This window comes from Platichthys flesus, chromosome 22, assembly GCF_949316205.1.
Source record: "Platichthys flesus chromosome 22, fPlaFle2.1, whole genome shotgun sequence".
In the NCBI taxonomy this organism is placed as follows: Eukaryota; Metazoa; Chordata; class Actinopteri; order Pleuronectiformes; family Pleuronectidae; genus Platichthys; species Platichthys flesus.
In genome coordinates, this window is record NC_084966.1 from 5,473,761 (window position 1) to 5,494,842 (window position 21,082).

Sequence of the window (21,082 nt, forward strand, 5' to 3'; positions counted from 1 at the left end):
ATAGTCAGGGGCTGGCCCAGATAAAGAGGTCTGGACTCGCGGCTACACTAACCACTGGGCATACAAATAGCTAACCATTATCTCTCATTAGCATCCGTGGCTAACACAGGCCCCCTGCTGTGCGGTGGAGGGCCCTCACAATGGGACCACTCCTGTATGATTGATGGCAAAACAGCGTTCGCCCACAATAACAGAACAAAAAAAGAGAATAGGCGCTAAAGATAGAATCGGTCGGCCGTGGCGTGGAAATAAAAACGTAGACAAACAAAAGGAAGTCAGACTAATCAAGAACGCCAGGCGCAGCTCATTAATCTGTGAGAGGCGACAGTGTTTGGGCGCCCGCAGATAAATCAGATGATTGGCACGTTATGAGGATCATGTGCACTCATCCCGCTCGGCTTGCTATCTTTTCATCAGGCGCAAAAAACAAAAGGGTACAATGAGGAGCGAGATGAAAGCAGGGAGGGTGTTTGGAGAGCTGGGCGAGCGCGGGGAGGGTAAAGACACAAAGGTAAACAGGACAGCTCCAGCCCCGGTGCAGGTTCCACCGAGGTGTTTGCTCAGCAGAGGAAAAAAGCACCAGGGTTTGGAAACGAGAGCAGACGTCAGGTGAACTTGTTCGTGAGGAGGATCTGATCGCCTGAGAGAGGAGTTTGATCGGTGACGCTTCATCATCACTTTGAGGAAGAAGGAGAGAAAGACGGTTTAGGTCGGAGAATGAGTCATTAAAATCTGTGACTCGCCGTCTTGTGCACAAATAAGATGCAGATCTTGTGATTATGAATCCATCATCCGGGGAGAATGAGGCCTCTGTTCTCTGTGATTTGCAAAAACAACTTTTCTTTTTTTTTTCCCCCGTCGTTCTCGTTCCCACTGAGTTTACGAATCCATTATTCAGTTCTGCCCCCCTTTTCGCAAAGAGTAGTTTTCCAAAGTTGCAGTCATCATGATGCTGTGCATGCACACACACGCACGCACGCACAGACACACACACACACACACTATTGTTCATGCAGTTTAAAACACCAACAGTTACGGCGTTGAACAGGGTCAGCTGAATATTCCATTTCCATTCCATTTGGCCTTCTTGCTGACTCAGAGCTGGTAATTCATCATTCGTCCTAGCCAGGGTTTTATGAATATGGATTTCGGGCATCTTATTAGCATATCTTAGGAATGCATTATGGGAAAATTATCAAGAGGAATGAAATCTGTTCTTGATAGAAATGGGGCCATTGTCTGTCTGTGTGTGTATTTGTGTGTGTGTCTCCTATGAAGCTACATCACCGCTGTTTCCGAGAACTTCCCTCAGCACATTTGCCCTGAAATGGTGTCTCTTAATCTGTCTCAGTGCAAATGAACATAACGGCTAAATCACATGGAGAGGAGAGGAGGAGAGGAGAAGATGAGGAGATGTCAGGGGGCGAGACGAGAGGATAGAAGAAAAACTCAAGCAAACTCCAAACAACTGTTGACAAGCAAAGCAAGATTTGGATCTCAATAACAAATACTATTTGTTTATTGGATATTCTGACATTCCGCCATGTTGAAGACTTTAGCAAACAGTCAAAATAAATCTGCTACCACACTCTGGATACGAATGACAGACTCTCTGCTATTGTTTATTGTCCATCAAACCAGTTAGAGACTACTGCTGGTGCTGGAGTCAAACATGCAGCATGATAACTGTCTGTGTGTTGGATGAAAGCAACGACAGGAGAAAACCTTGAGAGCTTACAGGTAGATAATTTTAATTTGAATCAAACAGCAAACACCAATGTGTCCGTCCTCACCTTGTCTCTGTCGTCCACCAGTTCACCCAGCATGTCGTCCATGTCCAGGATCCCCCCCTCAGGGTACTCCAAGTGGTGGGTTCTCACATCGTTGTCTCCGTGCTGCACACAAAGACATATTTACAAACTAAATTAACAGAAACCAGTACAGTTAAACTGTAAATCAGCTGCAACAACCAATGATTAAACAAGAGTTTACCCAACCAATCAGTGATCTCTAACTGGTCGCACTGGGATAGACTGAGACAGAGCAGCAATAACAGACATGAAACATTCCTACAAGAGGTTTTTGTGAACTTAAACTGAAGATTTTAGTAAATCATTAAGCACAAGGTACAAAGTTAAAGAAAACTGTGTGACAAAATACCTTCAGTCAACATTATACCTCATGCGTGTACAATATTAGGAATCCCTGGTTGTTAAACAGTTCCATTAGGATCATATGACCTACATGACCCTGAACCATAGAACACACACAGGGAAAATTAGAGTTTGCACAGAAGTATGTGTGAGAGCGAGGTGGAGCCGGAGAGGAGCTTTTCCAGTTTTGCAGCTCGGCGTTGGGGGGGAAAGCGGCGGGGGGGAGAGCGGTGGGCACATTCCAGGCCAGTTTCACTGTCACCATGAAGACTGAGGTCAAAGTGAACACACCCCACAGAGCAGGAAACACACGGCCTGGTGCCGCCACCGTGGACAAAGAGAACGAGAACTTTTTAACAGAAATCTATGACAATCAAAATACTGAATAAAACGAGAAGCATGCAAACAATGGCACCTTCTAGCTTTGTGTAGCCGTGGTGACACAATCTATTGTCCAGAATATGGGAAAGTTAATCTGTGTGTGATTTGAGATGAGGCTGATAATGATTGTGTAAATTATGAAAACAAAGTGAGACAGAATGGGTTTAATATTCGCCATATTTTCAAATTAAAAGGCATTTCTTGTGTGTTGTTGACAGGCCTTATCATTTCCAACAATGTGTGCAGGAGAAAATGGAAAATTAGGAGCTGCCCATACCAATAAGCAATTTGTCAACGGCAACACAGACTACATTACCAGATAAATGAACGACTACAGGCTAAAAGCCTCCGAGGCTGGAATGAGTTTGGCTTAGACCCAGCGAGCAGCTTCTGCTGTATCACTGAGTCCCGTTGTGAATGGGCTTCTTCCTGCTCTGCTGCATCCAAATGTGAATAACAGGGTTGGGGGGGGGACGAGAAAGAAAAAAGAGGGCGTCTGCCTTTTACAATGGGCCAAGTCCATTCTCTAAAAAACAAATGGTTGGGAGAGACTGGGATTTCAATCGCAGGAATAAAGCCAGAGCTTCCCTTTCTTCGGAAGTGCCCACAATATGAACACCCAGAGCTCTGAGAGACAGAGCGGCGAGTAATCCGCAGCTACATTGTGAGGATGGGTAAAAGGCAGGTAATCCAGTGAGGCAGAGCTCAGTGCATCCTGACACTAGAAAAATATGGAGCTGCTTCCACATTGAATGTGAGCAAAGGCCCAATTCATACTTTGAGTTGTTGTGATTTTAATCAGAGAAGTGACGCATAAAATGACACAAAACCAAATATGACGCTGGGAAGTAAGTTGACTTTAACTCGGGGCTTTAAGTTCCACCTATACATCACTGCTAAACTGGAACAAGATTTTATGACATTCTGATAAAGTGACACGCAATCACATACAGAGATGTCTGCTGTCCGAGGCATTTAGTGCTGAAAACAGAAATAAAACAATATTTAAAATCCGAAATTGTGTGTTCCCTGACCATTTGTTGTGTTTTTCTTCACGTGAGGGATGGAGACGTTGAAACTGGCGAGACAAAGCAACAACCATGATGTCAGCGCAGAGCATTTACACCTCGCCAGAGAAACCGGTTCAACCTGAACAACTGCCGGCATTCTTCTGCCTCTCACTTACACAATGTGTGTGTGTGTGAGAGAGAGAGGGAGGGGGGGAGAGAGAGAGTGTGGGTATGTGTGAGAGCAACAGCAAAAAAGGGAAGGGCATCATGTCACCAGCGCTAAGACACACACCTTAATGAAATAAGAAGGGCGAGTGTGGGTTTTCGGGGCGAGGGATTAATTCCCAGCAGTGGATTAGAGCACGGCAATGCCCGTGTGTTAATTAGCTTCACCTCTGCAGGCCGAGCTTAAGACACAGGAAACACACTTTCCTCCCTTTCCAGCCTGTGATGAAAAGGGGGCGAATGAACGACACTTCAGAGGGAAAGCAATCTATACAGGGGGAAACGGGGGGGAACCCTTCTGAAGTCCCTCGCTGTCAATCCCCTCGGTAATTCCCCTTTGTGTCCCGAACTCTTCCCGTGAAGTGAAAAGACAAAAGGAGTTCGGGAGTCAGTCTAAAGCGCCGGGGAATTACTGTGACAGTCAGAAGAGTACATTTCCAGCAAATTACACTATTAAGTCCCCCCGCCGTTTAAAGCCATATCGCTCCTTCTCTGAATCCCCCCCCGCCCCCTCTCTGGTGAGCAAACACGACACCACTCAAGAACGGTGAAGCGGCGGGGCGATTAGTGAAGCTAAATTCGCTGTGGTGGCGGTGAGGGTGGTGGGTGCTATTTCACACTTTGATCCGCAGAAGAATGTGTAATTACACAGTGGTGTGGATTTAGCTGTGACAAAAAAAAAAAGAATCTTTAAAAGGATGAGTCGATGAGGAGTAGAGAGATTTCACTCAGGAGGAGGATGACGGTGAGAGACTTGACCTTTGAGGTCGCCTGCGTTCGGCTGGAATCAGGAGCAACAAAATACTCCTCAACATAAATGACCTGCTACATCGAGCATTAACCGTGGAACAATTCTCGGTTTCCACGATTCATTTACAATCATTCTGTTTTTAGTGTCTCAGGAATTCCTGGCTTCACATTATCCTCCACACAGATGAGACCAATGACTTTCAGCCGTTTTTAGAAATTTCAATAAAGAATTTTTACATATTAGATCTTTAATGAAGAATTCAAGAACCCAATCAATTCTGAGGGTCCAAAAATATGAATATATTGGATAATCCAATCTTACATTTCACATAAATATATTTCATGAAATATTATTTTCAATTAGGGCCCCCTGAATTTGGGTGAGTAAGGAATTGTGACCACAATTTAGTTATATTGTTAAAAATGATTTAAAAATCAATACAAAATCAATGAAACAACAAAATGAGTCAGAATTACAGTGATTGTTGTCAGGATTTTTGCTCCAGTACTTAAAAAAAGGATTATTCAAACAATTTAAAACTATTTAACTACTATATTATCTCTTGTCTATCTGCTCTCTTTACTGGACACGCAGCTCAAACTGGACCAAGACGGTAAGACATTCTGAAAACTGACACACAATCACATCCACTTTTAAATGTCAAGATGTCCGGGGCAGACATCTGTCCCGCTCAAGTGCCCTTCAGCTAAACACTGAGAACTCCCTCTGTCGCCTCAGGACGCTGCCTGTGACCACTTCCCTGAACACGTCTGACAGCGACATGTGATCTCAATTCCAAACCCACAGAAGAGAAACAGCAGGTCGTAACAGTCGGATCAAACTTTAAAAATACCTTTCGCATTGCCGAGCTCTGACGCACCAAACCCAACCGCCACCCTGGATGACAGGAGCGGGAGGGAGGGGAAAAGAAACGCTTCAGCACGCTGTCAGGTGTCAGATGGGGGGGGGGGGGGGGGGGGGGCTGTGTTCAGCATGGGGGCTGTAATACGAACTGAACCTGTACAGACGCACCGTGAGACGGAGACAGGCAGCGGCAGCGTTTGGCTGTTTCCCCTGAGAACGCCACACTCAGGGCCCTCAGGCTACGGGCCGCCACTAACATAGTAATGGAGAAAGACAAGAGGAGGATCAGCTCCTACTGAGACGTCGCTCTAATGCAGCTGTGGACTTTTTCTTTCCTCAATAGACACGTTAAACACTGACATTCCAATATTTCTGATTATCCCGTATAAGGTCATAGACGTGTGGAGTATTCTGATCCTTACTGGTATTATGTAGACATGTGCACGTCTCCATCTCACATTGACGACACATGTTTGAGCAAATAGAATAACATACCTGGACTATGCTCTGTAACATGTTAACAGGAATGGAATAGTCGAGGAGAAACTACTGTAAACATCATAATACCAGTAATGTGTTTTTCTAAGCAGATTTTTTAGGAGAAATTGTGATGCAACATGTTCTCTATTTTTGTATCTAATAGAAAACAAGCAGTTATCTCTAGTCCTTGGAGATTTTACTGTAATAGGAATAGGCCATAATTCCATATAACTCAAAACTCTCTGCTTACTTATATATAATTATGCAGTTTAGATGACAGATGGAGGCAAGTTGAGGTTTTCATTTACTTCATTTTCTTATACTTATAATAACTCTTGACGCCTTAGGTGCAAAACTTTACACAACTTCATCACATATTAGGCTAGCTCCCACAGAGTGTGGAGACAGTATGGGAAATTCGTTTTCTGCCAGGATCTCACATATACACATTTATATTGTACAAAATTACCCGGTGTAAGGAGAGGAGGTTTTCACTGTGCGGGGAGAGACTCTGTTAGCAAAACTCTTTCCTCAACAGAAGGGAAGAAAGCGGCTGAATGTGTAGAGAGCGTCCCAGCTGAGATCACACTGAATAAACTGCTAATTAGGAAGGTCTCCATGGCGTGACAGGGACTCACAGAGGCAGCGCCGAGTCCCGTTCGCCACGCACACGGCCATTAACCAACACACACAAACACAACAACTCATCGCCGATTAAACCCAAGTTTCTGTCACTGTCCCTGCTGTCAGTGGTGGAGCCGGTGAGAAAAGAAATGTGTGGTTAATGTGGGCAATAAGTGGACACCGCTGGCAGGAGCAGCCACTGCTCCGGGTCAGATCCATTTGGACCTCTCGGGCACTTACCGAGCCGGACTGTCCTCGTGACGATCCGCCTCGATTAAGAGAGGGCAACAGACTGCTGAGTCAGTGTCTCGCTTGCAAGCGGCTCCTAATTAACAAGCCCTGTGAGAAACAATCAAGGCCCTCGGTGCAGTCTGATCACACGCTCACGTTTCGCAGAGTACAGCTTGTGCATCTCGGGGAGAATCACCAGGGGGAAGAAGCAGAGACCAGGACGGCTCAGGGGACACTGAGCAAGATTAGCTACTGGGTGCGTGTGGTCATCTGGGCGTCTGACATGTTTGTGTGTCAGTCCATCCATCCCTGCTTCTCGCATCCCCACTAGCCAGCCTGACTCTCGGGGGGGAAGGTGCGTGGGTGGGCTGAGCGGGCACCAGCCAACCGATAAGACCTGCGGCCTGTCACCGGTCCTAATCCCCAATCACTCTCAGGACAAAGCCTGCCTTCCACCGCTGCACGTCCTCCACTGCAGCCACACTGATGACATCAAACAGTAAACTTCCACCTGCCCGCCGAGATACCAGGGCTTAAACAGGGCGCTTTGTGGAGGTGGACAGCCGAGGCTGCAGCCACGTCCTCGCAGAAACAAAACCCACATTAGCACACTATCACGCTGGGACAGCATGCACATACAATGCTGCTGATTATTAAAAGGTCACATGGACAGAATGATTAATGCTCGATGGATTGCAGCATCAGCAAGCAGGAAGCTGGGGGGGGGGGGGGGGGGGGAGTAATATCTTTGTGCATGGAGTATGTGGGACAGTCATAACAGCAGAAGTCACAGGGAGACGACAAACACCACCAGCGGTCCCTGGACTCGTATTACACCATGAGATATGATCAGTCTGGTCTGGAGAGCTTCGTCCACTTGTTTCGACTCATCACCACAGGTGCGATGCAAATGCCTCCAGATGTGTGGAGGAGGAGAGGAACAGCTTCTGTAGCCGAGTCACGTGACAGTCACACCACATGCATAATGTGTCGGACTGCAATGCATTGTGGTCTGCTGGGACTGGGCTTGTATTTGGATGCATCTGATTGTATTTGTGTCATTTATAACAAAATATATGGTTTAACTGTAAAACATTTACATTTCTTTGTTATTAGCATTCATTAACAACATCTTTAACATCATTGTCAAATTTATATATCAGCTGATCAGACATTTTATCTTTTAATAAAAGGTTTACTATTTGGAGGTTCCAGTGAAATTGTGGCCACCACAAAAGATTATGAAAATGTTTGACCCTCTGAAGAAATATTAAATGGAGGTCAAACTTTTTTTGGATTGAAAGTAATTTATCATGTTATTTAAAAATAAATAAATCATAAATAAAGAAAACACTCACAGATAGCAGCTTTTAAAAAGTAACTAATAAAGCAAACTCTGTTCAGATTGAGCAGTAAAATAAACCTTTATTTCTATTGTAAACAATGAAGCTCTACTTTAAGCTAGCTATTAGCTTATTTGAAATACTAGGCTCGTCACGTGACCCACATCTCAGCCAAGTTATGGGAAGTATATCTACTCAGTTGTGAGGAATGAGATAAATCAAAAACTCCATCTGTGAGTACAAATACACGAGGACAGAGTAGAGACAGAGTGTAGACCTAAGTTAGGAGACATTAGTATTTTAAAAGGTGTGTTTACCTGCTCCAGGACCCTGCGGTACCTCCGCGTGGCTTGATCCACTAAATCCCGCACGGTCCATCCCGCTTTACACGGCACCACCACCGCAGTGTCCCCGAAAGTCACCGTCACTTTCATGGCCGCTGTACAGTCGAGTGATTATTATGAAATATAGAGTTTATTAATCCAAGTTCCGGTAGTAAACCTGCCTGGAGCCGCTCCTCCGAGAGAGGACACCTGTCTGTCGAAACCACCCGAGCAACAGGTGTCTCTGGTCGGGATGAAATCACGGTGCAGGAGTCGCTGGTCCGGTCCGACCTCAGCGAGATAACCCGCCGGAGAAAACCCCCCGACGTCTGGTTTCCGGGTGAGTTAAGAGGAGAAATGGGAGTTTACCACGGCAGCGACATGTTGAGTCTGCCCGATCCACCCAAACACAACAAACCTCCGAGAGGAACCCGGAAGAAATCACTGCGACTCAGGCGCTCCAGGAAACGACAACCACTGGCTGTCCAACCACTCCAGTGATACTATATTAATATTAATAAACTGATTTAAACTGTTCCCAAACTCCAATACCACTTTATTATAATAATATACTGTTTTACACTTTTCCCAAACTCCAATAACACTGTATGACCATTATATTCCTAAATGTTACTGTATTAAACTATTTCCAAGTTCCAAAAACAGTTTATTATAATTAAATTAGAAGTGATATGATTTATTAAAATGTTTTCATATCAATACTTTTGTATTTGACTTGATTTTTGTCTACATCTGCTGTTGCTAAATATGTGATATATAACTAATTGTACACAAAGAAAATAGGATAATGAAGACCCATTTCATATTTATATTATATATTTCATATTACCAGTATGGTAACTATAAACTTGCTCTAACAGGATTTCTCACACGAAAATGAAAAATAGAAGTTACAAACTCTGTGGACTCAGGGGAAAGTTGAATCCTCTTTTATTTGCTGAATTGGAAAATCCAAAAACAGTAATCTAATACACTGGAAATAATAAATAACACCATAATACACCAGTCTTAAATCCTATGAGAATAGCTTTAATGAAGTATCAGTGACTGTGACCTGCGGAAATAAAGTGCGGCGGAAAACAAATTAAGCTCAGCAAAGTACCATGAAATAGTACCTCAGAGGGAAATATTGTAAAATTTACCCAGCATGACATTTATTTCACAGCTGGTGTCACTAGCTCCTTTACAAGTAAATATTTGATATGCCTGACTCCCTCTCCACTCTAATCCCCCCTGCACACACACACACACTCACACACACAGACCCACACACCTCACATACTAATTACCTAATCGTCATTGTCTGTCATTTTGTGTCATTATGCGTGTTGTGAAATTGCCTTTATGGATATTAATGGCCGCCCGACACCTTTTTTCGCTGCTTTATTCCCGAGCTTTGTGCAGTTTTGCTCTCTGGGAATCCATCAAATCAGAAAGCCACCGTGGCAGATGGATTCATAATTGGGACAAGCAATTATTCCCAGCGCCATTGTGCTTCATCCCAAAAGGTGCAGAGCGGGACAATAAAGGTCTCACGGCCTCTTCTGGCCCTAAACCCAACAAGGAGAAGGAAACGATCCCAAATATGAGCTCTGAGGGTTTTTAAGAGGGAACACACTTTTCATGGCAGGTTTATTTCTGTGTTTGCAGAGCAGTTGACAAGTATATGATGCGGGTTATGTTCCCCCCAGCTGCTGACTCATCAGCCGCTGTTGCTGCCAACACTTGGCTGCAGTCGCACTCCGTCAGCAGTGGAAAGTGTGTGTTGCTATACAACACTATTCAAACCCTGGGAGCAGGGGGAAATAAAGACGTTCTGGCTTTTTCATCTTTGGATTTACGTTTCACTCTCATCAGCTGCTGTGAGATTGCATTTTAGCGGCTACAAATTTCCAAACTGGACCAGAAATCCTGTAGTGGCACAATTAATCTTCTCCTTTCTTGTGTAGGGGCTGAAAATGTATTTTGGCAGATGCTAATTGTGTGTTTGTGCAGTCCTTTACCCAATACACTAAATGCAACAAAGTTTCCCCCCAATTTAACAGCATCAAATAACTAATTTAAACCGAACGTAGATCAGTAGGATAACAACACTTAAAATATCAGAAACCATCTTTTAGAAAAAATGTATTTGATGTTTACTTTGACGTTTGTAGTTTGGTCCATGTCCCATTCACCAACATGGAGGAGGCGGGGTTTATGACCATTACTGCAGCCAGCCACCAGGTATTCCCAACTCAACTTCCCCCCCTGAGTATTTGAGCACATCACATGGCCTTCTGTAGTGAACGGAGCCTGCTCAGGTCACGTGTTGACCTTTTGTCTATATGTTTAAATGTGGACTTTGGCCCTGAGCGTGAATGGTAATTTCTCCCTGACAGGTTTTTCCTCTGATGTTGCCCCAGCACTCGATATCTATTAACCAAGGCACATACACACGTATTGTATATTCACCCCTTGCACACTTGCTGCTAAATTCTCGAATTACATCATGTGTGTTTTGCTCCATGGAGAAGTGTCTCTGTTTGTTCAAGGTGTCTCCCCCTCTGCACAGTTCCTGTCTGTGTCAGAGGAGGAACAATAAAAAACCTTTGGACAGGACGTGACGGAGTCCTCGACATGTCTTCTCAGCATGTGAACAGATCGTGTACCATGTGAACAGAACAGTTCACAATGAGATCCCACTGTCAGAGTTGTTGTGTGTTGCAACACAGCGCGCACACACACACGCAGACACACAGTAAACCTTGATTTTATCAGTCCTGCGTGAAGAAAGGAGCCGCTGTCTGACCAGGGAGTGGACGAGTTTGACAACAGCGCCACTCTGCAGTGTTTGCACAACGGGGCTGCTGTCAGTCACCGGCCCGGCTCGTACCAGGGATTAACATGGGACAGTGGGACGGATCACACCTGGTCCAAGTGCTTTGTGGGACCAGTTGTGGTCGGATCTCACTTGCAGGCTTTGTATGCAAAGAAACATTATATAATTTGTTCCCTTCCTAAGGACCGATTGTGGACGGTAGAAATGCACTTTTAAAAAGACAGTGTACAGGTCTGAGGCATCGGAGAGGCCCCAATGCATCTTGGGTTCATTCAAGCTGTACGTTTGTGATCAGGTCTGAATCGGGCCCCATGATCTCCCTTCCTCTTTGAGTAGAGCATCGTGCTATTCATCACACCCTCACGTTTACTAGTGTAAGACTTAGACTTTGAAGAGTTTGACGCTGCTGTTCATCAGGATTTACTGTACGAGTCTGAACCCTCTATCAGCCCTTTTCTCGTGGAGTCTTTTCAATCCTCATCTGGAAGTACAGGCGCGCTCTCCTCAAAGCGTCGGCCGTCAATAAAAGCCCAGTGATGGTTTTTGTTGTTTTGTTCGTTTCTCTGAGTGCAATTTACAGGGTTGGGTTGTTTGGGTCGATAGTCGTGTTGATTTGCTTTCAGTCTTCAAGCAGTTCCCCTTTTCTAAAGAGCAAAATTGACATGTTCTCAGCGGCAGTGCCACCACCCCTGTGTTTTAGCTCAGTGTGAGACCGAAGCCAGTCAATAGCCGAGACTTGCTTCACTTCCTGCTGCGCTGCTCACAATTACAGGCCCTGAATCAGTAGCAAGGATTACTCATAAAAACCCCGGCTCTCGCTCTGTGTTTGTGTGTTGTGTGTCTTTGCGTGTGTGTGTGTGTGTGTTTGTGTCTAGCTGCACAAGTAGGCCAGGGGAGATAGTGCTTGCAATCACAAAAAATATGACATCCATTCAGCATGAGGATTTCATTTCAGACCTCAGGTATAATATTCATGCTGCAAAATTGCATTTCTTTTGTGCGCGGCTGCTGAAAGGCGCCGATCGAATAGCCGAAGGCGCTCGCCTGTGAGTCGCAAGTGCTACCGAAGTTGCCCAAATTGATGTCCAGAATTATCACAGTTATTCAAAACGAAACAGTTATCATCGGGCGCCATGATCTATGGACACGTCTACAACTCAGGCAGATCTTTGTGCCGCACTGCTGGCGGTCCACTTCCCTTTAGGAGGCTGCAGGTACACTGGAAGGAGAAGTGGGCAGAATATAAAGAGGAAGAGGAAGTTGGGAGTCTTTGATGTTCTTCAATCCTATAAACCAACGTTGTGAACGTGCACTGCGGTTTGTTTGCAGCTCAGATATCCACCTTAAGCCTTAATGCGGGGAGTGTGAAAGGGAAAGTTTGGTAATTTGTTGTGATACTGCAGCAGGATTTAAATACGCTGCAACTTTCAGTTTTTTTTTTACTAGTCTCCAGATTTCTGCACCAAGAGTACATTTTAACAGAGGGTGCAACCATTGATTTTAATGGATGATCATCTTTGTCTATGGACGTAAGATTTGGGCAAAAAAATTGAATTTGTATAAATAAGGAAACATGTAGAAACTTGTAAATAAATGCCTAAATAAATGTAGGAATGAATGAATAAAGAAGAGAACATGGTTTTCAGCAGGTAGCCAATGCAGTTTAATAACTCCGACACAAAGTAACCAGAGGTGTGGCCTTGACAGTGTAACATCTCAACCTCAACCTGCACGATTAATGTAGCACCTGAAAACCTCCAACTGTTTTTTTCTTATGAAACTTTCTCTCATACAATTTCCACATTTTCCACAAGTACTTCCAGTGGGAGATAACCTCTGATAACCAGGAAAAGCTTATCAGCTGGTTTTTTATTGTTATGTGGAGAACAGCTGGAAACAATCACAATGAAAGTCCAGAGAAAGACAGGAACCAGACAAAATGTGCATTGTAGTTCGATATGATGGAAATGAAAATAAAAAAAATGCAGGAATTTTTGTGATACTGTCCTATTCTGCTGTTGTAGACATGGAAAACCCTTCAAAATAAAAGCCTCGGATATAATCAGATGTATGTATATACATATGTAAAGAAATGCCTCCTTTTCTTTTCAGCCCAGCTGCCAGCTAACAGTGCCAGTGGCGGACCGAGCGTTTCCTATTGTGCAAACAGATGAGTGAGTTTTTCCCTTCTTCATTTTCATCGTTTACTTTCGGCGAGAAACCAGGTGTCTGTGGCGTAGAGAATCACAAAGCAGGTTTAAGAGGGAAGAAATGGAGCCACAGGTGATAACAGTCAGAGGTGCAGGATGTGGATTTGTCGCGTCAGCACATATTTTCACACAATTTTTGTTTAAAAAAAAACATATTTTCGCACTTGTCGCTGGGAGGAAGTAACCAAAGCGAAGTCGCTCCGTCTTTGACTGTCGCACACGTCTAATGAGACTAATTCGATTTTTCTCAGCTGAAATCTGGAGTTTAACAAGACATGGGTCTCACCCTCTGCACCATGGCCCCTTGATGGGTGAGAATGAGACTTTATATTCACCAGGCAGTAGCACATCACACTCTCTCTCTCTCACACTCACACTCACACACACACACACACACATCCGCTAATGGATCAAATTAGAGCCCTGGCACATAAACCCTGTTCTCTCACCCTTCGACTGTGCTCTCGCTTCGTTTTCCTCTCCTTCTTCTCCCTCCTTCGCTCCTGTCAGAGCCCGTCGCGGGGTAATTAAAATCTACATTGAGACAAAAGTTGCTTTAATTTAAGTTCATTATACTGCGCCGGTCTCTGGGATCTTTTTTTTTTTCGACATCCGCTGCCTTGAAAACCATGGCAACTGCCTCCTAACCTAATTTCCCGCCTAATCACAGCGAGGGAGACTGCCGAACATTGATTTGAGCAATTATGGGGCTACATTTGCAACAAAAGCAAACAAGGCAGCAGCTGGGGAAGGTGGGGAAAGTGTGGAGGGGTGGAGGGGTGGAGGGGTTGGGGGGGTGAGTGAGACTTGAGTGCTAACAGGGAAAATGAAAGAGAGGACAGAGGAGGGGAGACAATGTGGTGAGGCTACATACCTAAATAGTTTAATGGTGCTAAAGTGGCACCTTTTGCCTCTGGCTGCGGCTCCTAAACGTCCCGGTGACGTCTCGGCTTCACCGACCGACCCACGCTTATCTACGATTCATATTCTGCGCCGCCTCCACCCGGCAATTTAACTTTTTCTATTTGCGGCTGCATTTTGATTGGCTATTTCCACAACCAATTCACGTGGAACCGGAATTATAAACTGTGGTTTGTGTAGTTCTGCTTCTGAACGGTCACTTCCTCCAAATCACCAACGGAACCGATTTAAGTTTCTTTATTTACACTGCTGAGTTTCCTGTATGTTTGAGATACTGGGTTATATTTCTGTCCAGAATATCCCATTACTTACTTATATCGTGATTAATTTGTTACTGGGACAGGCAAATGGGCCTTGATCCTGCTCACACATCCCAGTGTCATTTTGTATTTCATAAAATCATGTATTTGCATTACCATGAATACTTTAGATATGAATCAGAGCACAGGGAACTATTTATTTTCTTCTTTCAGGCGGGTGTCAGATTCAGGTCATGAGAAAATATGTGTTTTGGGCGAACTGACACTTAATACCTGGCCCTTCTCTAATCTCAAGCTGGACTTTATTACCAGCAGGAGGGGCCCGTGGGATTGGTTGAAGCCTCAGGGGTCAAAGGTCAGAGGGTCCAAAAGTTGAGAAAGGCTTTACTGTAATAACACAACCTCATTATTGGGGGGTTGGTTACGGCCCAGGCAGGGTCAGACATTTGTTTCTTCGGCTGACCTGGCTTTGGCTGTTTCTGTTATGTGACAACGTGGATTCTGGGTAATGGCGATTACGTCTGTAGAGGAAAAGAAGAGAGAGAACGGGCGTATAGGTGGGCAACTCGTCCCCGGCTGTGATGACAATCCATCGACCAAACACACTTGATTAAGTTATGCAAATGCACTAATTGCAAATGCGCAGCGGCTCTGCCTCATCACTTAACCCTCGGTAACCTGTTTAAAGGTTTCTATAGCAGCTTACAGTTTGGCTCGCTGGATGGATTTTGTCTCCGGCATTCAGCGCAATAGATGGGAAGAGAGAGAGTGTGTGTGTGGGTGTGTGCGTGTGTGTGTGTGTGTGTGTGCGTGTGTGTGTGCGTGTGCGTGTGTGTGTGTGTGTGTGTGTGTGTTTCCGCCTGTACAGGGGGGGCAAAGAAGAAAAAGAGAGATCAAAATTGCCCCTCTCTGCCAATCAAAAAACCCAATTATCATTCTCAATCAGCTCTGGAAAGACACAAAGAGCCACTTTCGCACAATGGATCACCGGTCTAGACCAGAACAATTACTGCATAATTAGTTCATCAGACGGTCCCAGATTGATCCAACTTTGATTTGCATGCGGAGCCGCGTCGGAGAATAAGCCCGGCTTTGTAGTCGTCCCCGTCGTGCCGATTGAAGCTGCAGCCGAGACACGGTGGTAAGTGTAAGTGGGAGTGGACACAATGAGGAAAATGTCCCGGTCAAAGAATCGAGCTCGATCCCAGCTGCTACACACGTTATTGGATCTTTGGCACCACCTCGCACTTTCAGGGGGGAAGATTAGGGACCGGAGAGTTTTTTACCTTTGTATCTCTCCAGCTGGAACAGTGTGGAGGCACCAAACTCGTTTTAACATAAACGTTGACGCATAAGATGTCTGCCTGATGAGGGCATCGTGACAAAGCCGGCTCTCCGGCATGATTGCGAGACCGAGCCGGTGATTCACGGGGGGGTTTTGGTCGAAGGCAGCCTCCGCGCTCGATGGCGAGGAGAAAGGTGGAAGGAGGGAGAAAACAGCCGGGACTTGTCACCAGGAAAAGCACCACACTGGGTTTTTCTCTTTTAGAATCCAGGCTCAATCAATTTCCGAGGGGAGAGAGAAAAAGCGCCCTGCTTTCTGCAGACAGTGAATAGACTGTGATTGCTGGTGTTACAAAGGGACCGGGGTACAGGTAATGACTGTGTGGTTTTTGACAGACACCACCCAGCAGCAGCTCCACGGCTAGACGCTCCGCCATTTGATTTGGGATAAGCGTTGCTATGGAGACCTGGGCCATTTGATGGCACCCTGCTGCTGGGGGGGTGGGGGTGGGGGGGGTGGGGGGGATTTACATAAAGTATTTTCCTGATTCGGAGGGAAAGTATTATTTTAATACCAAAGGGGCTCGTACACCGTGATGCAGAAGTGAATATGAGATACATTGAATCAATTTAAAAGTTGATTTGTCTTCGTTTTTGTCTCTTTTATATTTTTTGACAAATAATCTCATCAGGGACCTCAAGCTGCTTAAAAAACATATTTTTTAAGCAATATATTCTTGAAGAAAATTCTGTTTCTTCTGTTTAAACCAAAAATAAACCCAATGGTCTTGACCTTTTGATATTTAACACATTTTTGATCTCTCTTCAATCTTAACTTCAGGAAAGTGCTGCGAGTTCACAAGCATGACCCCGGCTTTAGTTACTGTGAGCAGACGCTGTAAGGAAAAACAGAAAGTTTGACTTATCAAATCAATATATTTAGATCTTGACCTTAGTTCGGTCGATAAAAATTGAGGATTCAATATTTCTCTGCTAGAATTTCCCTCTCTGCAACGTGAAGGGACCTTTGACAACATTTAGATATCTGTGAGATGGGCGTGAGTACATCAGGGGTACTGTACAACCCTTCCAATTTGTCTTGCTATACAAAATGTAACTTCGGCCATTAGGGGCCTCTCTATCAAAACAATAACAAGTGAGCAAGTCTGACGATGTCGTAAAAGAGAGTGGGATCCTGGGAATTGTTTTTTCTGGGTGTGAACATGGCTGGAAACGTTTTGGATAATCTTAGCACACAAGTCAACAAAATATATAACATAGATTTAGTCGTTTTTAGACGTTTTATATCTTTAAGTCAAGGTAACAGGCACATGTTTCCCCGTTAATCCGATACTGCACCGCCTTGTGTCTTTTCCTTTTCCTCATCTCACTAAATCCAAACTGCATTTTCCCAAGGAGACAGTATAAATATGAATGGGGGAGTGAGCCAGTCGGAGGGCATGGAAATCAACTCGTGGCCCCGTCTCCTGGCTCCCAGGTCGATCACCGGGGCTAAGACCGGGCTTACAGCCGCTTCGTCGGGACTGAACCAAGGTTGAGGATGAAAGAAAGATCTATTCCTGCCCGAGCTCTCCTTTGTAATTAGAGAGGAATCCATATGGCGTAGTTTCTCAAGCAAGGCTACAATTCTACCAGCCATAATTTACTTAATTACTCTGAGACGCCTCTTTGATTCAGTCAATATCAAAAAGAGCTTTTTAGGAGGAGAGGTAGTGAATGATAGTAATTTCGAAGGCTCCCGTTATGTTTTTTTTCCTCTCCTTCTGCTGGTGAGCAGTAAACTGATTCTAGATGAGAGGTTGTCAGATGTGTCTGTTGTGCCTTTTTCACTTGGTGATGGAGTGATTTAAGAGAGAGGACTTCAGTGAAAGTCCACTTAAAACCCCCCAAAGAAACAGCTAATATTGATCCTGTCTTTCTGTCTGCCTAAAATCCTCCAAGTGTTGTGATGGGTGCCATTTATTTAAAGTAGTTTTGATTCAAAGAGTAAATTGGATATGAAACGGAAGGGGCACTTTTCAAGGTGCTTTTTGCAAGAAATGTTTTAGAAATGTGAAGAAAAATGAGAAAAAGTTAAAAAAATTAAATCCACACACACGCAGACGAAACTAAACACAACAAACCCACAAACATCTTCACCAAGAGTTCAGCCAACCTCCGGGGAATTTGTAGAACCGCTCCGTAACATCCTTGAGGCCATGAAAGCCAGGGCGCCACTTACCTGCTTGAAATCCTGCAAGTATTTCTTTCCCCAGCCGTCGAAAAGGAGCGCGCCAGGCCTTACTTGAAAGCTTCTCTCTGCAGGGCCGAGATTACAGGACATTCCTCTCTGTTTCCACTCATGTAGGCGAGCACGTAAAGTGGTCACCGCGGCCCTGTTGCACCGCGCGGTCTCGGGGCGTCTTTGAAGTGGCGGGATAAGCCGGCCTTGGACGCCAGCGAGTAAAAAAAAGGGCCCGCAGAGGGATTTGGAAACAGAGGAAGGAATCCAGTTCTTCCTTAGATCATTGCCAGCCTCATTTCCCACTGTGTCAGTGAACAGTCAGAGAAGGGGAACAAGGGGAGGGGGGGTGGGGGGGGGGGAGAAAAAAATCCTGGAAGGTTTAGTAGGCGACTGAGTGAGTCAGACATGTGGGTCGCTTCATTCTGAGACACAAAAGGGAAGAACAAATCTATCCAGAGTTAACATCTGTGTTTCCTTTGATTCAGAAACATTTTGGGAAAGGAGCTTAAAATAGAAATCTGTCAAGGAATATGTGACACATGACTTGAAACCTTTCTGTCTGCATATATATCATTTTGTATTCTTCCTTTAACTTGACTGACCCTGACCTTAACCTCAGGGAGCCAAGAAGTCACCAGCCGTGTCTCCAGCGCCGAACTGTCTCGCCAAGCTCAACATGCTTTTGACTCTGCTCTGGAAGTAGTCCTCAGTTTCCCATCAAACTCAGAAAAACAAGTTCTGTATGCTCTTCCTATCACAAAAAATGGCGGTGAAATACTAAAACTCAATCGGCCGACTCACACATGGCTGCTAAAATGGAACTTCCCCTTGTGTCGCGGATCATTGTGTGAACTTTTCTCTGTCATCCACTCTGACTCGCTCGGTATCATCAGAAGCTTGTGGATCTGGACTAGAATTCAAAATGAAGTTCAGCGGTTTTGAACAAATCTTTGGCTGCTCACCAGATGCTCGATGGACGGACCCGCCGGTGACTCTGTGTGGGCTGGAGTGAGCACCAAGCCGCGGCCAAGCCGGCAGACGCACACAAAGTTACACAATAATCTCAAGAAGTGTTGTTTTTGGAGGGAAGGCTTCGGCACATGAATAATGCCCGAGCCAAGGTTCAGGCTGGAGACAGTGATTGTATCTGTGATGAAGAATGGGCTTAAGTATCGTATCAACCACAAAGTCATGGAATGTATTATTCACACAAACAAGAGATAACACACTTTTCTACGGAAAACAAGAATTCCTCATAGTCGTCATTCAAAGAAACAGTAGCACCTTTTCTTATTCACCTCTATTGTCTCAGTGGTTGAAGTGCTATTTGTCCAGAATTGGACCGAAACCATCTTTGAGAGGTGAGAGTGGATGAATAAGTCATCCAAACTTTGGACTTTAAAACTGGAGGTTACTGTTTTATTTCCCATAACCAAAGTAAACACATCACTTCCTGGACGTTCATCATAGTATTCCTAGCAGAGTATTTATCACAATACCACCACAGACTCCTAACCTAATCCAAGTACTGGTTTGACCCCAAACCAGGATTTCCCCTGAAACTTACAAAGTTGTTTTGAGCCTGTAACAAAGCAAATATTACAGATAGCAATAATAAAATAAAATATAAACGGCTTCAGACGATTATTATTCCTTGCAAAGCCACATTGCTTTTGTAATGTCAGTGAAACATTCCATTAAACATATGCATATGCACCGACGCTTTCTGGGAATGCAGTTTCTGTATCTGCTGCCAACAGACGCTGCAGGCAGCTAACCTGATGTGATGCTGCTGTTTGGTTTGTTACAGGCCTATGGCACACCTTGTTCCATTGTGACTGTGAATAGGTCCATGTATTTATTATTTATAAAACCTTAAATACCAAACATGATATCAGTTTGTTGTATTCAGGACATTTTTAGATTTTGTATAATATTATATATATATTCACGGATTAATTTAAATGATGTACATGTACACATACCAATCATAGGTCATATTATTGCAACTTGTGGGTGTATTATAAAAGCCACTACTAAAATAAGAGCCACCTTGAAGCGTGAAAGAGCCAGAATTGCTCATTTCTACTCCTTTCCTATTGATTCTTTGCTAGGGAAACAGAAATGGCATAAAACAAAATGATTGCAGCACATTTTTACGATGGATTATTGACGATCTTGTAGTTCGAGGTTCACGGGAACGTATATCTCACCTCCGAACGTTCAGAAGGGCCGTGCTGAAGTGAAATGCTCACAACAGGGAAGAAGCTGGGCCTGAGGGAGGTAGAGGAGAAGTGAGAGACGTTGGGCTGCAAATCCAAGTCGCCCTGAGATAGCAACGCACCCCCTGAGCAAAAAAAAAAAAAAACCCGGCTCCAGGTGAGGCCTGATCCCTCGGGTGTTGCTCTCATGGTTACCACACCATCACGCGCTGTCCAGCTGCACCAGTGGAGCATGTGCTGAGCCTTTATGCATTTGATACAGCATACATTCCCCCCCCCTCCGCAGCTTCTCTGTGTCTCTCTTCACTGGCCTGTCAAATTGCTCGTTGGAGAAAAAATGGAGGAGCCGGAGTTTTTTCTTCCACCCCAGACAGAAAAATAACCCACAGGTTGCCTGCCCGTGTCTAAGTGACAGGTGTCCAAGTGTGTGTTTGTGTGTGTGTGTGTGTGAGAGAGAGAGAGAGAGAGAGAGAGAGAGAGTGTGTGTATGTGTGTGTCCGGTCAGACGACAGATCCGGCTAATCCTGTCCGTCCCAGAGGACAGGCAGTGTGACTGGGTAATTGGCCACTGACTGAGCAGGACCACTCTGGAGGCACTGCTTATTGAACCACTGTCAGAGGGAGAGAGGGAGATGAGGTGGAGGCATAACGAGACCGGAGAGGAGCGGAGGAGACGGAGGACAAAATCAAGAGAGGGACGCAGGGGTGTAGCG

The 21,082-nt window shown here is 44.8% G+C and overlaps 1 protein-coding gene across 2 annotated transcripts in view; it reads right to left on the reverse strand.

Moving 5' to 3' along the window:
* The window catches only part of pard3ba (par-3 family cell polarity regulator beta a), a 125,650-nt gene extending 116,827 nt beyond the window's left edge, over positions 1–8,823 (reverse strand). The window contains exons 1-2 of one of the 2 annotated variants that reach the window (XM_062380477.1): positions 8,380–8,823; positions 1,794–1,895 (exon numbers count right to left, since the gene is read on the reverse strand). In XM_062380477.1, coding sequence (XP_062236461.1) covers positions 1,794–1,895; positions 8,380–8,496 — 219 coding nt within the window. In that variant the 5' untranslated portion in view covers positions 8,497–8,823. The remainder of the gene's footprint in view (positions 1–1,793; positions 1,896–8,379) is intronic. The other variant, XM_062380475.1, reaches the window with a different exon arrangement.
* Between the last annotated feature and the right edge of the window lie 12,259 nt (positions 8,824–21,082).